The sequence below is a fragment of the Enoplosus armatus genome, chromosome 22, assembly GCF_043641665.1.
Source record: "Enoplosus armatus isolate fEnoArm2 chromosome 22, fEnoArm2.hap1, whole genome shotgun sequence".
NCBI classification, from domain to species: Eukaryota; Metazoa; Chordata; class Actinopteri; order Centrarchiformes; family Enoplosidae; genus Enoplosus; species Enoplosus armatus.
The window spans coordinates 3,394,617-3,417,116 of record NC_092201.1 but is presented as its reverse complement, the minus strand read 5'-3'; the positions used below and the strand labels follow the sequence as shown (position 1 = coordinate 3,417,116).

The 22,500-nt window shown below is 40.0% G+C and overlaps 3 protein-coding genes across 3 annotated transcripts; 2 read left to right on the top strand and 1 right to left on the bottom strand.

Moving 5' to 3' along the window:
- The first annotated feature begins 317 nt into the window (after positions 1-317).
- On the top strand, positions 318-9,712 carry c22h12orf56 (chromosome 22 C12orf56 homolog). Its single transcript, XM_070929241.1, has 14 exons — positions 318-569; positions 3,223-3,418; positions 3,853-3,868; positions 6,131-6,347; positions 6,541-6,696; positions 7,132-7,220; positions 7,431-7,575; positions 7,987-8,081; positions 8,456-8,545; positions 8,645-8,732; positions 8,813-8,887; positions 8,968-9,045; positions 9,322-9,503; positions 9,604-9,712. Exons 1-14 carry the CDS (start codon positions 318-320, stop codon positions 9,710-9,712), a joined length of 1,788 nt encoding a protein of 595 aa, XP_070785342.1.
- Positions 9,713-10,602: 890 nt separating this feature from the next.
- Positions 10,603-14,225, bottom strand: LOC139305380 (peroxisomal succinyl-coenzyme A thioesterase-like). Its single transcript, XM_070929352.1, has 11 exons — positions 14,209-14,225; positions 13,864-14,069; positions 13,687-13,786; positions 13,340-13,530; positions 13,073-13,236; positions 12,650-12,769; positions 12,378-12,460; positions 12,199-12,292; positions 11,855-11,935; positions 11,156-11,291; positions 10,603-10,703 (listed from the first exon to the last, which is right to left on the bottom strand). Exons 1-11 carry the CDS (start codon positions 14,223-14,225, stop codon positions 10,603-10,605), a joined length of 1,293 nt encoding a protein of 430 aa, XP_070785453.1.
- A 1,878-nt stretch (positions 14,226-16,103) lies between these two features.
- Positions 16,104-21,980, top strand: ssbp1 (single-stranded DNA binding protein 1). Its single transcript, XM_070928686.1, has 7 exons — positions 16,104-16,153; positions 17,119-17,204; positions 17,600-17,657; positions 17,794-17,934; positions 19,287-19,374; positions 21,186-21,274; positions 21,364-21,980. The coding sequence occupies exons 2-7, from the start codon at positions 17,181-17,183 to the stop codon at positions 21,405-21,407; spliced, it is 444 nt and encodes a 147-aa protein (XP_070784787.1). The 5' UTR covers positions 16,104-16,153; positions 17,119-17,180; the 3' UTR covers positions 21,408-21,980.
- The last annotated feature ends 520 nt before the right edge of the window (positions 21,981-22,500 follow it).

The window sequence follows — 22,500 nt, the reverse complement described above, 5'->3', positions numbered from 1 at the left end:
TAAATGATGAAATAACCCTTTATCTTCTAGCCAATCAGCGGCGTTCCTCTTCCCTGCGCGGACCAATCAGAGCGCTTGCCGTTACAAGCTGTGTTCGCTGATGGAGCGAGACACTGGCGGTTTACCTGTTCAGTGTTCAGGAGCGGGACGGGACGAGCACCATCACCGGGACGAGCACCATCACCTCCCGGCCCAGCAGTTTCTGTCTACGTGAAGTACAAACCGAACGGATGGAAAGCCACAGCGGATCACCTGCCTCGCGACAAAGTGGAGGTTAACGTCTCAAACTTGTCATTAACCGCCCCGCCGGTACCGCCATGGCTCGGACCGGCTCCGGCTCCCTCCTCTCCCGCCGAAACATCAAGCTGGACTCCTTCCTGAAGCGGAACACGGAGCGGACGGTGTACGAGCGGATCCGAGCCTACGAACCTTGCGTGGTGATATCGGAGACCGTCAACAAGGTGTACATGCACGTGGTTCTGAGCGATGAGCGCGTGTACCTGACCGAGTACCCGCCGCGCACGCTCACCACAGTCTTTAGCTTCAGGCGCGTGCGGGACATCGAGCTGGTGAGTTTAAAGAAAAGCCGAAAGTCAGACTCCACTTTTCAATTTGCAGTTAAATCTGTTCAACGCTGTGACTAGAGCTGAAATATCGATTAATCGATTAGTGGATTGACAGAAAAATAATCGGCTATAAGGCAGCAACTAATCAGCCGATTGTTTTCTTGCTTAATAGATTAATCACTTGTTCTATAAAATGTCAAAAATGGTGAAAAATGAGCTCAAGTTTAAGTTTTCAAATTGCATTTTGATCCACTTACTTATTGTTTCCAGAACTTTCAGTCACATCTCTTGGCCTTCCTCAGTGGATAGAGTTGCTCTCTTGTCAAGGAGATAGCAAGTGGACTTTTTTATTTTTAACTGCCATTTCCTTCTTACATTTTGTTTAAAAAAACGTACTTACTTATAAGATCAGCACATTATCCATATAGTTGCTGAGTAATTATCTGTCGACCAACTAATCGATTAATCAGTTAATTATCAGCAACAATTTTGATATTGATTAATTGTTAAAAACATTTTTCAAGCAAAAATGGCAAATATTTTTTAATTCCAGCCTCTCAATTTAGGAGATATACTGTTTTTCTTTGTCTTATTCGATAGAAAATGGAATATTTTGAGATTTTTTGGGAAAGCTAACAATTTGATGACGAGGGGTCGGCTTTTTTCACTATTTCCTGACATTTTGTAGAACCATTAAACGATTAATGGAGAAAATAAGCGTTGGATTAATCGTCAATGGAAAGTAAAGTTTGGCTGCGGCTCTATCTGTGACCAAAGCAGATTAAATGCTTATTATCAGTCTCCTGCTGTTTGATCCCTGTTAAACTCTTCAGATTACAGATCTGTCTCTTTGATTTATGGGTTTCACCTCACACCTCTTCTACTGTTATAAAGCACACTACATGTGGGAAGAACATTACACATCCTTATTATTATCACATAGAAACATGTTCTCGCTTCAAACTGAAATAATGAAGATCTTAAAATTAGACTTTGACACATGGACCCCCTTCATGATAGGGCCTCAAGATCAGATGGAAAAGCAGAGCGCACTAATTTAACAGCTTACTAAACCGCTTACAGTTTACTAAAGAAAGAATCAGTTGACTCACAGTAAGACTGCAGGTTTCGGGGGCCCTGGAGTTCTGGGGCCTGATGGTGGTCCAGTCTTGTGGTACAGGTGAAATCCTCTGCTTTATTCTCACCTTTGTAAGAGACCTGAGGCATCTTTGCAGCATACTTCCTTCAAGTGCTGTAACTGGAAAAACAACACTATAAAATATAAAACATCATTCAGCAAGATTCATTTATAATCAGCTGGGACTGCAACTATCATTATTAATCAGGTGCAACTATTAATAATAGACTATATATTATAATATACAGTATGTATGTTTAGGGCTGCAGCTAATGATTATTTCCATTATCGATTAAGAGTCCAGGGTGACATCTTTAAATTACCTCTTTGGTTGGACAATTATTGATAAACAACAACATAAAATACAGAAAAACAGCAAATTTGCTTGAACAATTAGGCAAAATTGTTGCAATTTTCTGATCAATTAATCGGCTAATCAGTTTCAGCTCTACTTACAATCATCTGGGACTGCAACTATTAATATATTGATTTATGTATTAATTATTTAGTCAATTAAAAAGTTCCAACCTGAGTTTACAGTCAAAAAATACTTTATAACTTCCAGTCAGCAGCAAAAACGTTTTTACTAAATGACTCAAGCGTGATCGAATTAATGATTTAGTTTCAATATTACAGATGTCAATGTTAAATATAAAAGATAAAAAGTGGATGAATCAGTTTGCATCACAGCACAAATAAAACATTTCCTGTCCGATTTAAAGACATGAACTAATCAGGAAGCCATTATTTTTAGATGAAACTGAACGACCTAATTTAGACCACCGGGAGCTTAAAATAGCTGCAAGCTCAATGCTACTTAATATAACCCAACAGAAGCTGTGTTTGTGTGTAGAAGAATAAGCCTCTAATTGCCGTCCACCATCTTGTTATGTCACATAGTTCAGAGGTCACAGGTTTAACTTCTTCCTCACAGAGTTAATCCTGTCTGCATTAAACCGTCGGGTTATGGCCTCTTGAACTGCCCACGCTGTGATTTCAGCAGGTGTTAAGTTTTTATATAGAGACGAGGATTCAGTGCTTTGCCTTGAATCTTCCTCTTGGCACAAAACTAATTTAACTTCTCTTCAAACACCTCTGTCCTTGTCCATTTCAGAACTCTCAAACTCTGTAGAAAATGTAGGAGAGAGTCTTATTTTTCCTGCAGTGATTTTGTATCATAACACCTGTTAAAGCTGCAACTAATGACTATTTTAACTCTATTAATCTCTTCAGACTATGAAATGTGAAAGAAAGTTTAGGGAAAAAAGCCCAAATTAAAAAAAAAAAAAAAATGTAGAAATAAAATATATCTAAATAAATAAATGTAGAAATAGATATCTAAATACATAAAAAAAGGAAATAGACCAAACAATATTTAACTTTATTTAACCACCTTATTATTTATTTAGCTAATTGCTTCAACACTAGTACTTAATACATCCTGTACTGTAAAACACAACTGTAGTGGAAACCATGAGACTAAACATCTTTTGCTTTTTCTCCGTTTCATCTCAACAGGTCAACGACCTCCCAGACTTCCTCCGTGGGAAGGACAGGGAGCTCTGCCAGCACATACGAATCACCTATGTCACTGAAAAGCCTGCTGCGAAGGGGCGTGATTGGCTGAGGAGAGACAGGAGGGAGGGACTTCCTCCTGCAGCCCCGCCCTCTCGCCGAACCAGCCACTGCCCAACGATAACACGCACCTTAGAAGGTAAAGACGAGTGTTTACCTGCTTTAAAGAAGGTTAAAACGCTTTTTTTAAAATGTCACTGAATTTCTGAAGACAATCTGTTCATGTGACATTGTATGGGAGTTTCCGTTTGAGCACTTAAAGCAGTTGAAGTGTCAGTTGAAGTGTAACCGCTGAGGGCATTTGAAACTGAGTCGAACTCACAGTTTAAGAGCTGAAAGCAGGTGAACTGTCAGTTGATGCCTAGTTAATAAAAGCAGTTGAAATGTCAGTTAAAGTGTAAGATGAAAGCATTTGAAAGTGCTGGAGATAGTTGAAGTGTCAGGTGGTCTGTAAGCAGTGACAGCCATTAAAATGTCTTCTTCTACTCTGTAACAAACAGCAGTGAAGCTCATGTGTTCTTTATTTCTTAACTGTAACTTGAACCATCCTGTGTCCTTTTATTTCCTCCACAGGATATCCTGCACAGAGGTGAGCATCACACACACACACACACACACACAGGTTTGTCAGGTGATATCCACATATGGAAGCTGAGACTGTGGTCGCTCTTACTTTTTAACTGTCTTAAAGGAATACTCCAACAAACATCTGCAGGCTTTAACGGTGGTTTGAAATAAAGACATCTACAGTCTGTTAACCTCCATGTCCTCTTTGAGCGTGCTTTGTACTTTTAAATATTGAAAAAAATTATTATTATAGCTCTTGAGTCATTATGGTGATGTTAAAATATAGAAATAAATAAATAAATAACTTATCCTCTAGCGCCACCAACACCAACCCGTGCAAGTTCGCCTACGTAAACCTTAAACTAGCCTGAACCCTGCTTTTAAATGAATGCTAATTTAGGGCTTTTTTTTTTCTCCATCAATCACAATTTTTATTCAGAACTAAAGGAATTATTTGACACTTCAGGCTTTCAGCTTCCCTGCGTGCTGTCACTTTATGTGTCTGTTTGTGTTTTCTCCCCTCCTGCTCGATTCTGTCCGGGAGTCACGGAGACAGACAAACTCTTTGAGCTATAAAACCTTCACAGCTGTTGTCGTCTGCGGGGCTCCAAGAGAGAGGGAGGAAGAAGGTGGAGGGTTAAACTTTAGGAGCTTACATACCTGTGAACATACCTGCCTTTACAGTGTATGTGTGGTGACAAAAAGTTAAATATCATCTTCCACTTTCAGTTTGGAAACTACTAAATAATGTGTTAAGTGAAAGCTGCCTGGCTCTGTAATGATCCTCTTCAGTGTCTCAGGTAGCTCATGACTTATTAAAGAGGGACATGTTTCACCTCAGTTCACCTGCTGCTCATTGTCATCGTTCACCCAGGATATTTAAAGAAGTACAACAAACAAATCTTTATATGTTTTCTATCTTTTCACTGAGACTCAAATGTATGTATTTAACTTAAACGCAAACACAGATGCAACTTGTTTCCAGTATTTGAACAACACAGAATATATTTTACATTTAGGGCTACAACTAATGTTTATTTTCCATTATCGATTAGAAAACAGCCCAAAATGGGTATCACAAGTTCCCAGAGCCCTAGTCTTATCGTGTATGACAAATTGAAGATTTATGGCATTTTGACAATTAAAACATGATTTTAATGATTTTTCAACTATCAAAAGTTAAACTATCTTTACATGTCATCTAAAAAATTAAGGCGTTTGCATCATTTACCTTCACGTGGAGACTTTTTACTTGAATATTCATTTTTATTCTCTAATTAATTGTAAAGATCAGAGTCCAGTCAATATCAGCGTGGCTTAGTAGAGATATATCAGTATAAGCGTTGATGCAAAAACAGATTTGTATATATTTTTGCCCTTTATTTTTCTGGATATATATTTTTGTCATCATCACTTTTTATAATGTTTTTAAAGATTATGTTTTTGCCTTAATTGGACAGTTGAGGGTGTAGTGAATGAATGAATGAATGTTGTATGTATATTTGGATCCATGTCGTTCTTTGCATCTAGTGGGATTATATTCCTCCTTTTAATTCCTCTGTGCCTCAGTTTGTCGACCGTGAAGAGACGAGAGGACGTGCGAACAGATTTACTGTCACTGAGCACTGAATGGTTGCCTGGTTACAACAAATGCTGCGCTACTGTAAAGCTGATGTGTGTGTGATGTAAACGCTGTCTCATGCTTATCTGTCTTGCAGCTCGAGTGTAGTTCAACCCCTGGGAGGTCATTAAACACACAAACACACACACACACATTCAAAGAAGTAATGATCGATCTTTGGAGACATGAAAGCAGTTTACAGCCATTGAATCATTATGTTCAAATTACTGAGCAGCCTGCTGGTTCACTGTCAGCAACACTTGACTGATGAGGAAGCTCCAAGTCAAGTCAACTTTATTTGAATAGCACAGAGGTAAAATCTCTACAGCACACGGCGCTAATGTATGCTGTAATGAGGTGTGATATTTCGTTTTTTTGCTTTATATTTATTGTGTTCTATCAGTGTGATCCGTCTGGTGGTGTCTCTTGTTTTTTTTACTGTGCATTAGTTACTAAACCGGTAATAAACCAGTGTAATTCATAACATTATTGAAGGCTACAATCCAGTTAGATGCTTCTGTTCCTTGTATTTTGCAATGGATCGTTAATTTTATTAGTAACATTGTGCTTTTCCTGCTATGACAAGTCAAAATGTCTGCTGTGAAATGGGTCTATTAGTATTTTCTACAGCGGACATCTCTTTCCTTTTCTCCTCTTCATCAGTGACCACAGTGAAAACAGGATGGAGGAGGTTCACATGTTACCGCCCCCGCGCTCTGCCTCCTGTCCAAACCCGGAGACTCTGGGCCTCCTGAGGGTCCCGCAGCCTCCCAGCCAGCCTCCCTCCACAGCAACCTCCCCCTCCAGCTCCCCCACCAGCTCCCCCACCTCTCCTCTGTCCCCCTCGGCTCAAAGACTGAACATCCCTGAGCCTGGCCAGGTAAGTCACTTATAAATGTGACGTAGATGTTGGCATCAAATGCTTCCCCAGATTGCTTGTTGCTTGTTTGCTTATTATTTGATCTAAATTGTCAAACTTAAGACTCTATTTTATTTAGGTAAAGCTCTTTATTTTATGCTGATGCAGTGAGCAGTTTAACATTTTCAAACTGTGTGTTGATGTGATGTTCCAGGTACCGAGGAGGATCGGCTCAGTTCTGTCTCGCCTGTTGAGAAGAGACTGTGTGAACAGCAGAGAGGAGAGGGAGGCTGAGCTGCATCTGTACGCTGTATCACACACATCCAGACTTTACCTCCACCTGCTGAGCTCCTGGAACAGCTACATTATAGTGAGTGATGACGGAGACGCAGGTTGTCTTTTTTTCCCTGATCCTTAATCTGAGTGATTGAATGCTGTTTCTGTTTTACTACATAATGCAGCTTCCTTTAAAACAGCTTACAAATGTATAGTTTCATTTTTAAGAAAGACTCACCTTAAAGGCTAAACTTAAACAACTGGTCACTGTAGTTCTTAGCAAACGTTGCTCAAACAGAAGTAAATGGTGCATTTGTTGGGGACTATTTCCTGCAGCAGATTGATCCACATTTGGTGCAGCAGGACGGTGTATGTGGGATTAAGGTTAAAAGAGGACTCCACCGATTTAGCACTGCACTAACATTTACTAACACTGTCGGACTCAAAATCTAAATCATGCAGCAGAACTTCATATTAGGATGTTTGTGTGTGTGTGTGTGTGTGTGTGTGTGTGTGTGTGTGTGTTCAGAAGTCCACTCTGATGTTAGACCCGCTCTACAGAGGGAGGTGCAGTGCTTCATCTGACTCCTCTCCTGGAAAACGACTTCCTGCCATCAGGTAACAAAACTCTGTTGTAACACAGTACAGGTCTGTAACAGAGGCAGGATCATTATTAATTACCTGCTGTGTGTGTGTGTGTGTGTGTGTGTGTGTGTGTGTGTGTGTGTGTGTGTGTGTGTGTGTGTGTGTGTGTGTGTGTGTGTGTGTGTGTGTGTGTGTGTGTGTGTGTGTGTGTGTGTGTGTGTGTGTGTGTGTGTGTGTACCCAGCTGGGAGCGGACAGCTCACCTGTTTGCTCAGCTGAGCTCTGAGCTCCTGCAGGAGGAGATCAGTGTGGAGAGTCTGTACTTGCTGCTGCAGGAGCTGAGAACTGCTGCTCACCGCAACATCGCACTACGCAGACTCTTCTGGAGAGTAAGACGTTCAAACACTGATGAAACACCGATCAAATGAAGATCAAACAAAGATCCAATCACAATGTGGGCAGAATCCTAATTAATACCAGGTGTAAATGCAAAGGCTTGTGATCAGACTCTCATTATCCAGATAATGTATTCAGATACATACAAACATAAATAAGCCATTCAAACTTGCACTTAAGTAGAAGTACAAAAGTATCAGCAGCAAAATCTACATAAAGTGACAGAATGGCCCACCAGTGTTATAGTGTATAATTGGATTATTATTACTAATGAAGGTGTAAGCAGCATTTTAATGTTGTAGCTGGTTGAGGTGGAGCTAATTTGGAGCTAATAACTTCTTTATATAGTTAGTTTCATCGGTAACGGGTGGATGCAGTTGGGTGATGTGTTCTGTGTGTTTCAGTCCAGTGAGGTGATCGTCTTCCTGGTTCAGACTCTGGAGGAATCTCTCCACGGCTGTCAGAGCCTCAGTGGAGTCTACACAGCAGATCAACTACTGTAAGCTGCAGAGTGTGTGTGTTTGTGTGTGTGTGAGAGAGAAAGTATGTCTGAGCTTGGACCTTGAACATAATCAGGGAAGTCGGCCTTTGAGGTTGTAAGCTGCTTTGTTTTTACACAACACACTTACCGCTGTGTTTTATCTGTCTCCCTGTCCTCCATCCAAAAACTAAAAGTGTGTTTGTAAATACAGATTAATGACAACAGCTGTGCTCTGTCATCAAGTTAGTTAGACAGATAGTTGTCTTTAGGATCTACGGGGTGGCTGTAATGCCACTAAAGGAAGGGAAGGCTGCAAGCTAGTAAACAAGATGTAAACAAGGCAGGATTTAAAAAAATAAAGACACTAACACCAGCTCAATCCTCCCGTTCAGACTGAGCACTCTGATCGTCCAGACGCTCGCCGTCATGTTCAGAGAGACGGAGGTCGAACCAGCCAGACTCAACCTGCTCTCTGCCAGGAAGTAAACATCCCACTTTTCATTTCATTTTTCTCTGTCTGTCTATTTGTCTGTTCTTTATCCTTAAAAACCTGAATGAATTAACCTTGTTTCTCCCTGCAGAGGCGCCCTGGCCTCCAGAATGCTGCTTGCCTTGATATGTGATCCAGAGCTACAAACGCAGAACCAAAGATCTCTGATTGACTGTGAGGTGAGCTGCTCTCCACTCACATTAATATTGTTATTATTCACTCTGCCTTAATGTTACAGCTGTCCCTCTGTCTCTGTCAGCCTCAGGCCTTACTAGCAGAGTATCTGGACGCTGCCTGCTCTCTGCTCTTTGAGCTGCTGCTTTTAGGCCACGAGGTGAGTGAAGTGTGGGGAAGTCTGAACATTTGCATTCAGCCTGTGACTTGACACTTCATTGAAACTTTTCTGTGTTTTAGGCCAGCAAATGTTCCTCCGCTGACAACTTCCTGTCTGTTGGCTGGATCCTCCGAGTCCTGCAGCCTCATCCTCACCTGGTAAACCTCCTCACGTCACTCTGTTTATCGATATCGATAAGGGGGCAGATCATCATCATCATCAGCTGCAGCATATTTTAAAGGATCTGTATCGGCTAAAATAAACCTGATCACGTACCAGTCCTATCTTTACTGTACTCGGGACACTGTAGGTCAAGAACTTTAAATAGCTGGTCTGCATTTTGGTTATTTTAAACTCGTAATGAAAGAGCTGTGCGCTGTTCAGTTAAAACTGACATACAGTACTTTAGAACTGGTCTCCTCGTCTCCCCACAGTTGTCCTTCATTGGTTACCAGGCCCAGCAGGTGGTGCTGGTTTTGTCAGATCCACAGGAGTCATTTCTGAGTCCCGTTCAGTCAGTTCTGCTGTTCCAGCGCTGTCACCTCCTGCTAGCCTGCCTGCAGTACAACAACCAGCTGGCACAACACCTCCGATCCCACTTCAGAGAGGAGTTCAGGTTTGTGCCGCTGCTCTTCAGTAAATCTCCATGTTGAGACGAGACCTTAATGATCCGAGCTGAGTATTTGGGCTGAAGGGTCCTTGTGTCTTCCCTCCAGGTACTTTGTGAAGCTGTCATGTGCCGAGGAGAAGCTGCCGCCTCACTACCCGATCAGCCAACCGACTCTGCAACTGATCGAGCAGATCCTGACTCTGAACCTGCGCTGATGATCGCACACAAACATACGTGCACTTAAACCTGAAAAAAGGGCCGACAGTGTGTGCCTTTACTGAAGTCTGAGTGATTTTGTGCTTTGAGCTGTATGCTTTCGAGTTTCACTGCTGCTGTGAGTGAACTGCTGTTAATACAGGTGAAACAACTGATGGCAGCAGAAATAATAGCCCTGCTTTCTACCATGTTTACTTTGTGTTGCTGTATACGTCGTAAGATGCAGACAGTGAAATGAAGGAGAAAGTTTAGCGAAAGTTAGCTGAGCAGGTTATTCTTATAAACTAAAACCAGTTCTCGTGTCTGAAGGAACATTTTGTTGACTGAACATGTGCTGTTATTATTTGTTTTGGTGCTGGAAACCAGATCAAAAGTCAACAGCCACGCTAGCAGCTCTGTGAGGCTGCACTCAAGACACAGCAGCGCTTTGAGCTAGATGCTAATGTCAGCGTGCTAACATGCTGATGTTAAGAAGTATAGTGTTTACCATGTTCACCATCTTAGTTTAGGATATTAGCATGCTAATATATGCTAACTAGCAGGAGACGTAGCTGAGGCTGATGGGTTAGTTAAAAGTTTGATCCGATGATCTTTTATTAAGTATAATAAAAATGGCTTTTCTGACAAGTTCTCCAGACATCAACAACTTGCATTGAAATTACAGTTCCTGCAAATAAAAAAAAAACCAATTGATTGACGGCTTTGTGGACAAAATAATGAAAATAGAGGCACAATTTGAACAACATTCAAAAGAATATCGTATTTTTAAGCACTTATATTCATCAGAACAGAAGGCACATGGTGAACACAGCGAGGAACCAATACCATGTGGTAGTATTAAGCAGTGATTCGTGGGCTTATGTAATCATTTGCATCTGGTCTTTGGGAGTTAGGAGTACAGATGCAGCTGTAGAAAAGTTAAGATCTTCCTCCAGGCGTCTTCCTGAGCGTCTGAATGGGGTTTGGGTTGTCCTCCCCACAGCATGATCACTGAAACACACAACAGAAGAGTCTGTAACTACCGAGTACCAAACCCTGAAATGACCACAGCTGAAGGATTTTAATGATGCGTTGATGTTGACATTTTAAACTGCTCAGTCATTTAACTTTTGACATAAAGAATAGTATTAATATAAGCCATAATTTGTGACTTGGTACTTGTACTTGAGTATTTCCATTTCATGTGACTTTATACTATAAACATTAGTATATATTGCACTTTTTACTCCACTACATTTATTTGATAAATTGAGTTACTACTTACTTTACAGATTCATATCATAAATACAAAATATTATCAACAAATAAAATATATCAAAGATTAAGCTACACAGCTGCAACATTAATCCAATATCTGCATAATGAGTACTTAAATATATATATTTTTTAATGCTAATATTTTGAATTAAGCAGCATTTGTTGAATGCAGGACTTTAACTCACTTTTTACGCTGTCCATTACAAACTTAGTGGCCCTGACGTGAGGCGAGTAGGGCGGCTCAATCAGGTGTCCGGCGCCAGGGTAGTCCACTCTGGTCAGCAGGTGCTCCTTCCCTTTAGCACGCATCATCAGGGCGATCTGAAGGTCAGAGGTCAAGTTTAAAATAACATCTATGGTGGACATGTGAAACCAGGCGCCATGTTTTTTTGTACACAGGTAACTGAGTTATGAGATTTGACACAGTTCTGTCATGGCAGCAGTTCAACCAGTTTAGACTCACCTTCACTTCTAGAGCGATGTTGTTAAGGGCTCCAACTATTGATTATATTTACTGTCGATTCATCTGCAGATTCTTTTCTCAATGAATTGCTAATTTGCTTGCACAATCAAATAAAAATAATCGTTAATAACAGTTAATAGTTAAAAATGGCGTCACAATTTTCTAAACACGAGGGTCTTTAAATTGATTATTTAAAACCAGCAGTCTAAATATTTAGTTTACACATTCAACAAAGTAAAGCAGCAAATTCTCACAATTTAAAAGCTGTGTTCAATTTCATAAAATAAAATTGGAAATAAACTAGAATGAACCTGTAACTGTGAGACACCAAAAAGTAAATATAAACCAAATTACAATGCAACAAAACTGTGTCAAAGACAATGAAAATGAATCACTATCTGTTTTGATAGTCAATCCTCACATCCTCAGAGAACTCCACCGTGGGCCAGTTCTGATCATCGTGGCCGTTGATCAACAACACTGGACAGTTTATTTTCCCCACCTCCAAGAGATTCAATCACAAGTAGTTAAAACAAGCCACTGAGTATCTGTTACCACATTGATCATAAAAGATATGACAAGACACAGATCTTTATGTCTTTATGCTTGTAAAACAAAATAAATGTCGGCACAACAACTCAAACAATATTAGAAAAACACATTGTTCAACTTAACACCGATCACCTAAAATGCATTATATCCCTAATATTTGCAAACTAATATATAGTCTCATCTGTGTATGTTTTTAGTGCAAAATGTACTTACGTCCGCTTTCTTTGAGTAGTCCTTGATAATTGCTAGACCCATTTCTCGCCATATATGATGGTTGTTCTCATCCACACGTGCCTTGTGAAGATACCTGCCATCACAAGTAAATGTTCACGTCACTCCAACTGTGAGACTCTGTTGAGCTGCATTTATTTTACTGACAACAGAATACCTACTTGACCAACACCTGATGGAGTTCTCTGAGCGCCACCCCTTGTCCAAGACAGTGGTTGCCGCTGACACAAACACAACAACAAGGCTGGAACACAACACCACACTACGCTATCACACTTCTGCAGGTTTTTAATCCAACAAAAGGGAACTCAGTGATGAGTTCCTTCTCCGGTTGAAAAGGAAGGGAGATCTCAAACCTCCCAACTCTTCGCCCAGCAGCCACAAATCCTTAAGAAAAAGCAACTCAAACAGATATTTTACATTTGATACTTGCCTTGACAACGTTGCTCTCAGCTGCCAAACAGAAGGTCACAGTCGAGCCAAGGGAAAGACCGAAAATTCCAACTTTGTCCGGGATCACTTGCGGATGGTCCTTGACCGTATTAAATGCTGCCTGTGCAGAAATAGATAACAGGGAATTAAGAAAATAATACAGCCAAGTTTGAGGACGGGAGGGCGCAGTGCGATCACTGTAACAAAAATAATCTCAATTTAAAAAGTTAAGTAACAGATTTATTTGAAATTAACCCAACTGACAGTGAGATGCTTCTGTAATGTACCTAAGATTTTTATTAAATGTGGTTAAAATTTTCTGTTGGTCAACTAATTGTTTCAGCTTGACATCAATTTAAACTTGGTGAAAACTAAACTGAGAATAACTCTGTAGAAACTGTGGAGATGATAACATAACACAAACCTCAAAATAGTTGAACCCAACATCTGCTGACTTCACCTCACCGGAGGTTAAATAGTCCAGCGCCAAAGAAGCATAACCATGCGACGCCAGCAAGGCCGAACGATACTCCAACAGCCCTCCACCGACTCCCCACATATCCAACAGCCCAGGGAAGGGTCCTGGACCTGAGGCAAGGAGAAGCAGATTCAAGAGACACCCCAGCCTCTTTGACGGTCAACAAAAGATGATAAGAGGAGGAAATATGTTTTTCAGGTGATGCAGGTGTACCTGAAGGTATAAAGAGGGTCCCTTGGACTCCTTTCTCTCTGATATCAATCCTCTGGACCCCTGGAGCCATGTACCATCTCTCTGTGAGCACCGAGGCCAGAGGAGCCTTCTCCCTGAAGCCCTCAGCTACATGTCCACCGTACACCGAAACGTGGACCACCATGGGGATGCAGACATCGAGCTTTCTCAACCTGACAGGTAAAGAAAAGGGCAAAGTGTTTAACATTGAACCTCACCCAATGACAAACTCTCATCAGGTATTCCTCCAAATAGCAAGAGCCACCATTTTTCATAATAATTTACATAATTAACAGTGTCTTAATCAAGGTGTGCAGAGCAAACTTTACCTGAGGCCTGGACGGCTGCCTGGGACCGGACGCATACTCCACAACAAACCCATGGGTTCTTTTCCCGTGTACGTGCCCCCAAAACTCAAATCCTCTGCAACTATGAAAGCATTAAAATGTCAACAACAAGAAAACACATTATCTGTGGTGTTTTTGTCTTAGGAAGAGAGAACCCACCAGACACAGTTCCTCTGTGGTCACTGATGTAGTGTCCATAGGCCTCCCAGAAGTCCTTGTCCTCAGAGCAGTGGAGGGAGTGAAGTGTTACTGGAGATCCTGGAGGCAGATTCTCCACCCACACCTTGAACTTCTCATCGACCAGAGCCCGAGTGGGGCGGACAGAGAGAATCAGGGGGACGGTCCGGGAGACGGTCGAAAACCGTCTGCAGAGAAATGCAAACACTGCACGAGTTCCACTGAATAATTGTGAACTGCTTGGATTGAAATGTGACCTTCATCCGTGCTGGATGAACTAAGACTTAAATGTGCTAAATGCTAACTTTAGCATGCTGACATGCTCACAATGACAATTCCAACATGTTAGCGTTAAGCAGGTACAGTGTTTACCATGTTCATCATTTTAGTTTAGCCTGTTAGCATGCTAACATTAGCTAATTAGCACTAAACAAACTAATTAGTTTTGCAGGTATTTGATCAAAAACCAAAGTGTTGGACAAATTAAAAAATCTGACCTCATGGTGGCGCTAGATGAAAGGTTGGGATCAATAAAGTGATTTGAGTTCATCCTGTGGGGAACATGAACGTGTGCTCTACATTTCATGGCAATCCAACCAACAGCTGTTGACATATTTCAGTCTGAATTGTTCTGCAGAACGAGTACTGTTACTTTTGATACTTTCATTTTGCTGATTATACTTTTACTGGTAATTGAATATTTGTGCATTACTGCATTGGTACCTTTACCTCAGTAGTATCTTTTACCACTGACTAAAAATAATAATACACATTGACAGCCTTTATCACCATATGATGAAGTTCACGGTTTCCACTCAGTGGTGTAATGAAGTACTTGTACCTTGCTTGGCTCAGTTAATAACAATGTTACAGGTTAAACTACCCCAAAGGTATATAATGCAGTTAAAACTAGCTTCACCTTGACCAACTACAACATTAAAGCAGCACTAACATGTTAATAAATCAAAATTAATGAAATTATACTTTATAATTGTTCAAGTACTTTTAAAGAGTGGTATTTCTTTTACTTTACTGCAGATTATATTGAATACTTCCACCACTATTCTCACTTGAGCTTGCTTGTGGAGTTTCCTGTCAAAGTGCGGCGCGTACCTGAGGCAGGTATGGCCAGATGTTTGCAGCTGTCGAGTAGCACAGCGCGCAGATCTCAGCGCACTTCTAGTAAAGCTCAAACACCTACTGATCAGACTCTACTACTGTTACAAACTTTTTAACTCAAACTTTACTTCAGGTTTTGCGTTTTATCCCGACGAGAAGATTTTAACCGTTGGCTAGCTTAGCCTAAGTTAGCATTGCGCCACATAGCAGTTTATGCGCAACTGACCACAATGAATAAATAAATAGTTTACCAAATAAACCATATTGATGACATTGGGTTATTTGAGGTCGCGTTGCGTTCAAGGCCGACATCAGAATCAAGGAATTTGCCGTGGTCTGATGGTGCATTAACATATAATCTGACTGAAAAATGTAAAAAAAATATATATATATGTGTGGAACATAATTATCAATTTTCTACTTTAGCTTTCAGAGGTGATTGTATAAAAAACAAACTAAGAAACGGTCAAAACAAATATCTTAAGCGATAAGATTCATAAACCCTAAACAGGTAGTAGAAGTAGAATCAAGTCGGTTTCTTGAAGCTAAACTTTCAGTTTGGGAGCAACACTTATGTGTTTGGGTGCGGCAGGGAACAGCAGTGTCAAAATAATAAAATAAACCCTTACATTTGGTAAGCCGGAACCATGTTTGACATTTTAACATGAAATATTTATTAAACGATTGTCAAAGCAGCTGGCAATGCATTTTCTGTCAGTCCATTCATCGTTTCAGCTGCATTTTATATTTACATTTTTTATGTTTTGTGTGCAAACATCTCAAACTTCTTCTTCTTTGGAGTTTATTGGCGGTTGGCAAACCACTATTTTCCTCTTGATCATATTCCAAATGTTGACCAACTGTAAACTGTTTATTGTGTGGAACAACATTGTCGCCCGGTGGTGACCCTTTCTGTATATAAAAAAATATGACACACAATTTCAACTAAAAATTACAAATGTCATATAGTTAGTATTATACAATAATATAATATTAAAATTGATGTTGAAGTTCAAACCCGTAAATATGACATTTCAAGTGTGAAGTTGCAAAGCGGAACATTAACGACTTCCGGTAGATTGTCGGACCTGTGTTGGAGACGGAGCGGAAACAGCGTGAGGTTACCGAATTATTTTCTGAAGTCTCCAACCCGGTAAGTTTTCAGTCTCCTTTTTTTGTCCTTCTTTTAGCACACGTTAACACCGTTTTCTACCAACACACTGCCGCTCATCTGCCGTAACCTGTAAACCAAAACACGTTGAGAAAAACGTTAATTTTGAAGATTTATTTCATGTCCACATCAAACGGCGGGAGACTCCAGGAGCCTCATTGCTACTGTGAGAAAGCAGTGCTCTGACTTTGAGTCCATGTTCACATGTTTGATTCTTCAGCTCGTCTGACTGCAGACCACACAAACCCGATCACACATCCCTGTAAAAAAAAAAAAAAGTAATCTCACCAGACTCCATTCTAAAATCTGTTTATTTTGTTGTTGCTTGGACTGTCGGTTAACACACAACTCATCTTGTAATATTGACATAAAACATGAAATAATTCACCTTATAACACTTACTTACTTGTTTACACTGTTTACTAGACATCACAGGCATTACTAGATATAAAATATTGAACTTACTTTAAAATAAAATAACGTTAATCTCACGGGGATGTTTTGGGATGCCTGGTCAGGTTCTTAGTCTTACCTACACGTATTTTTGATCAGATATTATTGCCTATCATTAATAACTTAATGATTTTATAATGTTATATATTGTATGTACATTTTGTGCTGTTACACACTCAGTTGCCTGTTTATTAGGTACACCTAGTTAAAACTAATGCAGTAAATCCTACTTTTATGAGGGTTGTATTGTTCAGTTTATATTGAAACTGTTTTAGAGGGTGTTGATTCAACTGTATGTGGCTGTTGAGTTGTATTGCATTATACTGAGAGGTGTTTACATTGTCCATGTTTATATACATTAGGGTAAACAGAAAAGGTCTACTCTCTTTGATATATATAGTTTACCCACATTATATAGTCTTAATTCAGTAACTTAATGTTAATTGCTTAAGGAGGACATATATAACATGCCACACACCTTTTGTGTTGTTCAGATCCGCCCCCTTAAAGTCCTCAGCTGCTGTCTGTCTGCCCACTGCTCCCCCCCACAGAGAAGATGTTGAGAAGTGCCTCAGCACAGGTGAGCAAGAAATGATCATTACCAGACCATATTTATCATACTGGCTATATATTTCTTTAATCTATGTACACATATAGAAAGACAATCCTGAGCAGTCTTGGTTGATGTTTTTTGCAGAAGCAGTTTTAAGCCATAAATTGTGGTGATTACCTGCAAATTAAGCTTCACACATCTGTAATAGATTGACTCAGTGACACTCAACCGTTTAGCAATGCTTAAAGGTCTTTATTCAAAGAAAAGCATCTGAACAAGAACTGTCTTTATAATTTGAGCGATTGGAAGGAGGAGGTAAAAAAACATTCAAGTATAAGCAGAAAGATGCACACTATCTCTGCATACTTACGGCTTCATTTAAAGTCAATATTTTATTTTTCTGGCCTTTCATCTCTCTGCAGATCTTCAGACAGGTGGTGAGATACAGGAGCACAGACGCCAACCTCATCCTGGAGAGATGTGAGTAAACTGTCCTTGCTGTAAGAGAAGGATTTGTACATCCTTGATTCTCCCATTAAGTAAACCTTTCCTCCGTTCATTAACCATTAAAGTAATCCAATATCTAATAAAGGGGATCTCTGTGTCTTTATTACAGCGATAAACCGCGTGCAGCTGTTGGGCCGAGTGGGTCAGGACCCGGTGATGAGACAAGTGGAGGGTCGCAACCCTGTGACCATCTTCTCGTTAGCAACCAATGAAATGTGGCGCTCTGGAGACGGAGAGATGAGTTCAACAGGTACAATGTTGCTGAGAAGTAGAGTCTTCTAAGGAAGGCAGTTTTATTTAATCTCAAAACAAGGAAACCAGTTGCGGCCAGACTTACCTTTTTGTCTTTGAAGACTTTGGCTCATATTGTTGGGAGTGTTGGTTGTTTCGAATTTTGATTAACCAATTAAAACAACATTAATATTATTGTTTAGTCAGATTATGTTGCTGTCAGGGCGGAAACAGGACGATAAAACTCTCCATTAAAAGTGAGGCTAATGAAATGTATTTAAGGAAGTTGAGGCTGAGTTTAGTGACTTGACACTTCAGAGCTGTTGAGTTATAGTCTTCCACACCACGTCCAGACTTGGACTTCTTTAATAGATGCTAAAGTGCTGGAATCGTATCGACCCTATTATGTATGATTTTATATAAATATATAATTCAACTGTAAACAGACAAAACAGACGGCAGCTTTGGAATATAAAATACAAAACTGATGAGCCCTATTTTATTCACCCACGATTACATATTTTTCCCACACCACATATGTCTGTTGGAGTCTCTGAATCTGCAAGTCAAAGTGCCGTCACACTCCTCTCGCTTGACACTTCATCATCATATTATGTTGGAGGACAAGAGCCGGATAAAACAGCGAGTCTGTTTGCACTTCAGGGTTGTGGCTGAAATATCCTTTTGACATTTCAGTGTCAAAGGATATTTCAGCAGGAACAGTGTTGGTGCAGGCTTACACACACACAGTTAATTTGTGTCGCTCTCCAATGAAAACCATTTTTAAATTTGGTTATTTGGTTGAGAAAAGTATTGACCTAAATAAACTATTTAAACCTGTTAGATTATCTGAAAAATGCTATAATGGTTCATTTGTAAATGAGAGGTCACACTGGAATAGGTTTGTTGTAGGTTCATCTTTATTTAAGTGGTAAACATGTTTAGATTGATTTTATAATCACTGTGGCATTAGCGGTAAAGTGTACTCGTGATCTGCTCTGTTACAGTCACCATGTTGGTTGCAGGTCTCACATTTTGCCACTAGAGGTCGTCGTTACACTCGACTTCTGTCTCAATGACCGTGAAGCCATGATGGATTATTGTTGTTGGATTTCAGGGGTTTAAGGTGAATTAAAAAACAAAACAGGCACAGGAGTACTGTGTCTGTCCCTGAAGTATTCGTTTCCAACCCTAATGCATTATTCATTATTGAAAAGTCATAAATAAATGTATTCCAGACAGCCTTCAGAACGTTTCAGGAAGCTTTAATAGGCCTGCTGGACGCCTCAGATGTCTGTAGTTGTACTGTGGACTGTAAAGGTTCATTATATGAGGGAGGCTGATTTATGTGCTGCTGTTTTGTGACTCCAGGTGACATCAGTCAGAAGACGACGTGGCATCGCGTGTCGGTGTTCAAACCCGGTTTGAGAGACGTGGCCTACCAGTACGTCAAGAAAGGGTACGACCCACGTGTCCCCCCTAAACGGGCTGAGGACCAATTTGTTTCTTGAATACATTCATTTTTTTGATAGAATACAGCAGTGGTGGAAAGTACATTTACTTGAGTACAATTTTGAGGTACTTGTGCTTAAGAATTATCAATTTATGCTGCTGTATACTTCTACGCCACTACATGTCAGAGGGAAATTAAGCTGCAGTTACAAAACATGTGATCATCTTATTAAATTGAATGCATTGTTATATATAAAAGGCCCCACAGATCCCCTCGGGTGTTCACAGGTCATCGTGTACTAAGAAGTTGTAAATTGCCCGGCGACAAAACTAATTAAGAGCCCCTGAAGTCCTGATAATAACTTGTGTGTACAAATTATTATCTTGTGAGCAGATAAAATCATCTTTCAGGATCTTGAAGGCTCCATAATTTAACACTAAAATTGGCCATTTTGCATAATGAATAGTTTTACTTTTGTTATTTTAAGTACATTTTACTTGTAACAGAGTATTTTTACACTGTGTTGTTGTTACTTTTACTTAAGTAAAGGATCAGAGTACTTCTGGTATACAGTAGAGAGGCAGACAGGAAGTGTGGGCAGAGACGGGGAGGAAATGCTCCCAGGAGCGTTTTGGTTATGTGGTTGTCGTCTTGCACCACTACGTCCCTGAAAGTGATACTCTATATTATATTTTCAGCATCTTGAAGTCTAGTTTTTCTCTTCATAAAGAACAGCAGCTGTGGTCAGCTTGAATGTATTTTAGCTGCACAGGATTCTTGTGGTGATTTCATAACAGAAATAAAAGACTCAAAATATCCATAAAAACGTCTCAAACAGCTCCACTGCAGCGTGATCCACCTCGCCGCCGTCCATCTGCATGTTTATGCTTCGTATGTTTCCAAAACTCATCTCATTTAAGACAAACGCAGCTGCTGTTTTCTGTCAGTCAGAAACACTTTGCATGACTTTACACATTTGTTTTGTTCCCATCTGGCTATTTTATCCATTAACAAAGTTTTCTTTATCACGATATGTATTGATATCGTAAAGTTATTGTTAGAGGATTGTATTTGTATTGGATGCATCTAGCAGACACTTCGTGACTTCACTCATTGTAGAAACAACATCTAGACGTCATCTATGGGACTTTTTTTTTTGCTTATCTTTATTCAAGAGCGCGATCTTTCAATTTGAGAGTGTGATTCATTGACTTCATGTTCAGAAACACTGCTCTCGCACTCAAATAGCCTCTGCTTGCACTTGGATTTGCTCTGCTTCTGCTCAGACATGTTGTCGCTTGCACAGATTCAGATTCTTCTCCTCGCTGCTTCTGTGCACTCTCTGTTTTCTGTTCTCTGATTATTATTTTTTTCGTTGTGCTGTCAAAATCCCCCAACCAATGCACTGCCAGGTGTGGAGTTATTTACACCTTTTTTTTCAAACCTGCAGGGATTATGATTTGATACTAACAAGATAGCTTTACGATGGAGTATCATTTCAACCCTGAAGAGACTCTCGATCTGAAAGTCTAAACTTTATTCTGGATTAAAAATAAACTTATAAGGCTATAAAATATGTGAATGTAAATAATTATCATATATTTTAATCTTTTTTGAGTCCTTTTTGGCTGGAGGTTAAAATTATCATCACCCATTTAAGCTTGAGGTCCTTTTTATTTGGGTTCAGAAATTGTAAATCCTGGAGTAAACATGTAAAAACAACCCTCCATCACAGTTCAATCAGCCAACAAAAAAAACTCACAACCTTTTAAAATCTTTGTGTGAATCATGTGACCGATCCCAAATCTCTCTTTCAGGTCCAGGATTCTTGTGGAGGGGAAACTGGACTACGGAGAGTATGTGGACAAGAACCAAGTCAGGCGTCAGGCCACCACCATCATTGCAGGTCCAGAGAACAAACACGTGAACCTCTTTATGTGAGTGAAACTCCGTTAGTTTATTAAAATGGTCTGTTTCCTCCTCTCTCCTCTCCAGACAACATCATCTTCCTCAGCGACAACATCAGAGACAGAGCCTGAAGGACTTTTCTCTTCGTCTCCACCCAACAAGACAACTTCTTTTTGTATTTTCTCGTTTATATAAAAATAAGACTGCGGACCTGAACGCCACCACTTTAAAGGAGCTCACTAACCGAAGAGAAGGGGGACAGGATACACTGTGACACGCTGGTCATGTTTGACTGGGACGCCTCCCGCAGACCTTGAGGCATCAGCCCACTTGTGTAGTAATAATACACTTATAGATTATGATTAAGATTGTGCTACTTGTACATAACCGTTACAAAGATACAGTTCATGCCCTTGTTTTATATGTGAGAATAATGTTGGAAGAAAGTAAAGTGCAAGAAGTTTGAAGATGTTGTAGCTCTATCAAGAGCAACTCTTACTCGTGTTGAGTTGTTACAGTTTTTCTTCATTATGTCAGTTAAGACAACTTCTCCTTAAACTCAATGTATCAGAATTGTTTCTGGGCGAGGAAGACTCTTAATGGTGATCTCAAACTACCGACCTGGTGAGACGGTTTCTCAAGGCCCCCTATACGTTTATTGTTTTATTGTTAAATTCAGCCTGCATATTAAACGTTTCCCATTACGAGTTCCTCCCTGGCCTTTTTATTTTAAAATCTGAGGTGAATTAGCTCTTCATTTCACATCATCGCTGCCTAATGAAAACAATGTGTCTCCGGCTTTAGTGATTTTAAATTCCAAAGTGTTGAAAATGTTTAAAAACCCACTGGAAAAGTTGACATTTAGGAGATGCTTAGTTTTTAAGTGTCTCCTTCTAAACCTAAAAGAAAGGTGGATTTGTGGAGTTTAATGAGTTGAATTTAACGTCTCATCTGCAAAGAGAACGCTGCCGTTCTCATGAATATTATCTCAAGTGGCGTTACTCTGGTTTAAGACAGCTGTTGTAAAGGAAACTGAAACACACCAGACTGTTAACATCTCGAGTGCTGCACAAAGTGGACAAATGTGTGAGATAAGGCAACACTCTTTGTCATGTGACGAAGGCTTCTTGACCTTAAGATTCATGAAAAGGCTGTCAATATTCTTCTTGTTATTGTTCACAAATCCCATGAAAAGGCCAAAACCAACAAAGTGTCATGTCAGCT

Coding starts and splice junctions, on each gene's coding strand:
- c22h12orf56 (XM_070929241.1), top strand. CDS start 318: ATGGCTCGGACCGGCTCCGGCTCCCTCCTCTCCCGCCGAAACATCAAG. Junction 8,733..8,812: donor GATCTCTGATTGACTGTGAG/GTGAGCTGCTCT, acceptor TGTCTCTGTCAG/CCTCAGGCCTTACTAGCAGA. Junction 9,504..9,603: donor CACTTCAGAGAGGAGTTCAG/GTTTGTGCCGCT, acceptor TCTTCCCTCCAG/GTACTTTGTGAAGCTGTCAT.
- LOC139305380 (XM_070929352.1), bottom strand. Junction 13,237..13,339: donor GACCCTCTTTATACCTTCAG/GTACACCTGCAT, acceptor TCCTTGCCTCAG/GTCCAGGACCCTTCCCTGGG. Junction 12,293..12,377: donor CTCCATCAGGTGTTGGTCAA/GTAGGTATTCTG, acceptor TTGTGATGGCAG/GTATCTTCACAAGGCACGTG.
- ssbp1 (XM_070928686.1), top strand. CDS start 17,181: ATGTTGAGAAGTGCCTCAGCACAG. Junction 17,205..17,599: donor TGAGAAGTGCCTCAGCACAG/GTGAGCAAGAAA, acceptor ATCTCTCTGCAG/ATCTTCAGACAGGTGGTGAG. Junction 17,935..19,286: donor CGGAGAGATGAGTTCAACAG/GTACAATGTTGC, acceptor TTGTGACTCCAG/GTGACATCAGTCAGAAGACG.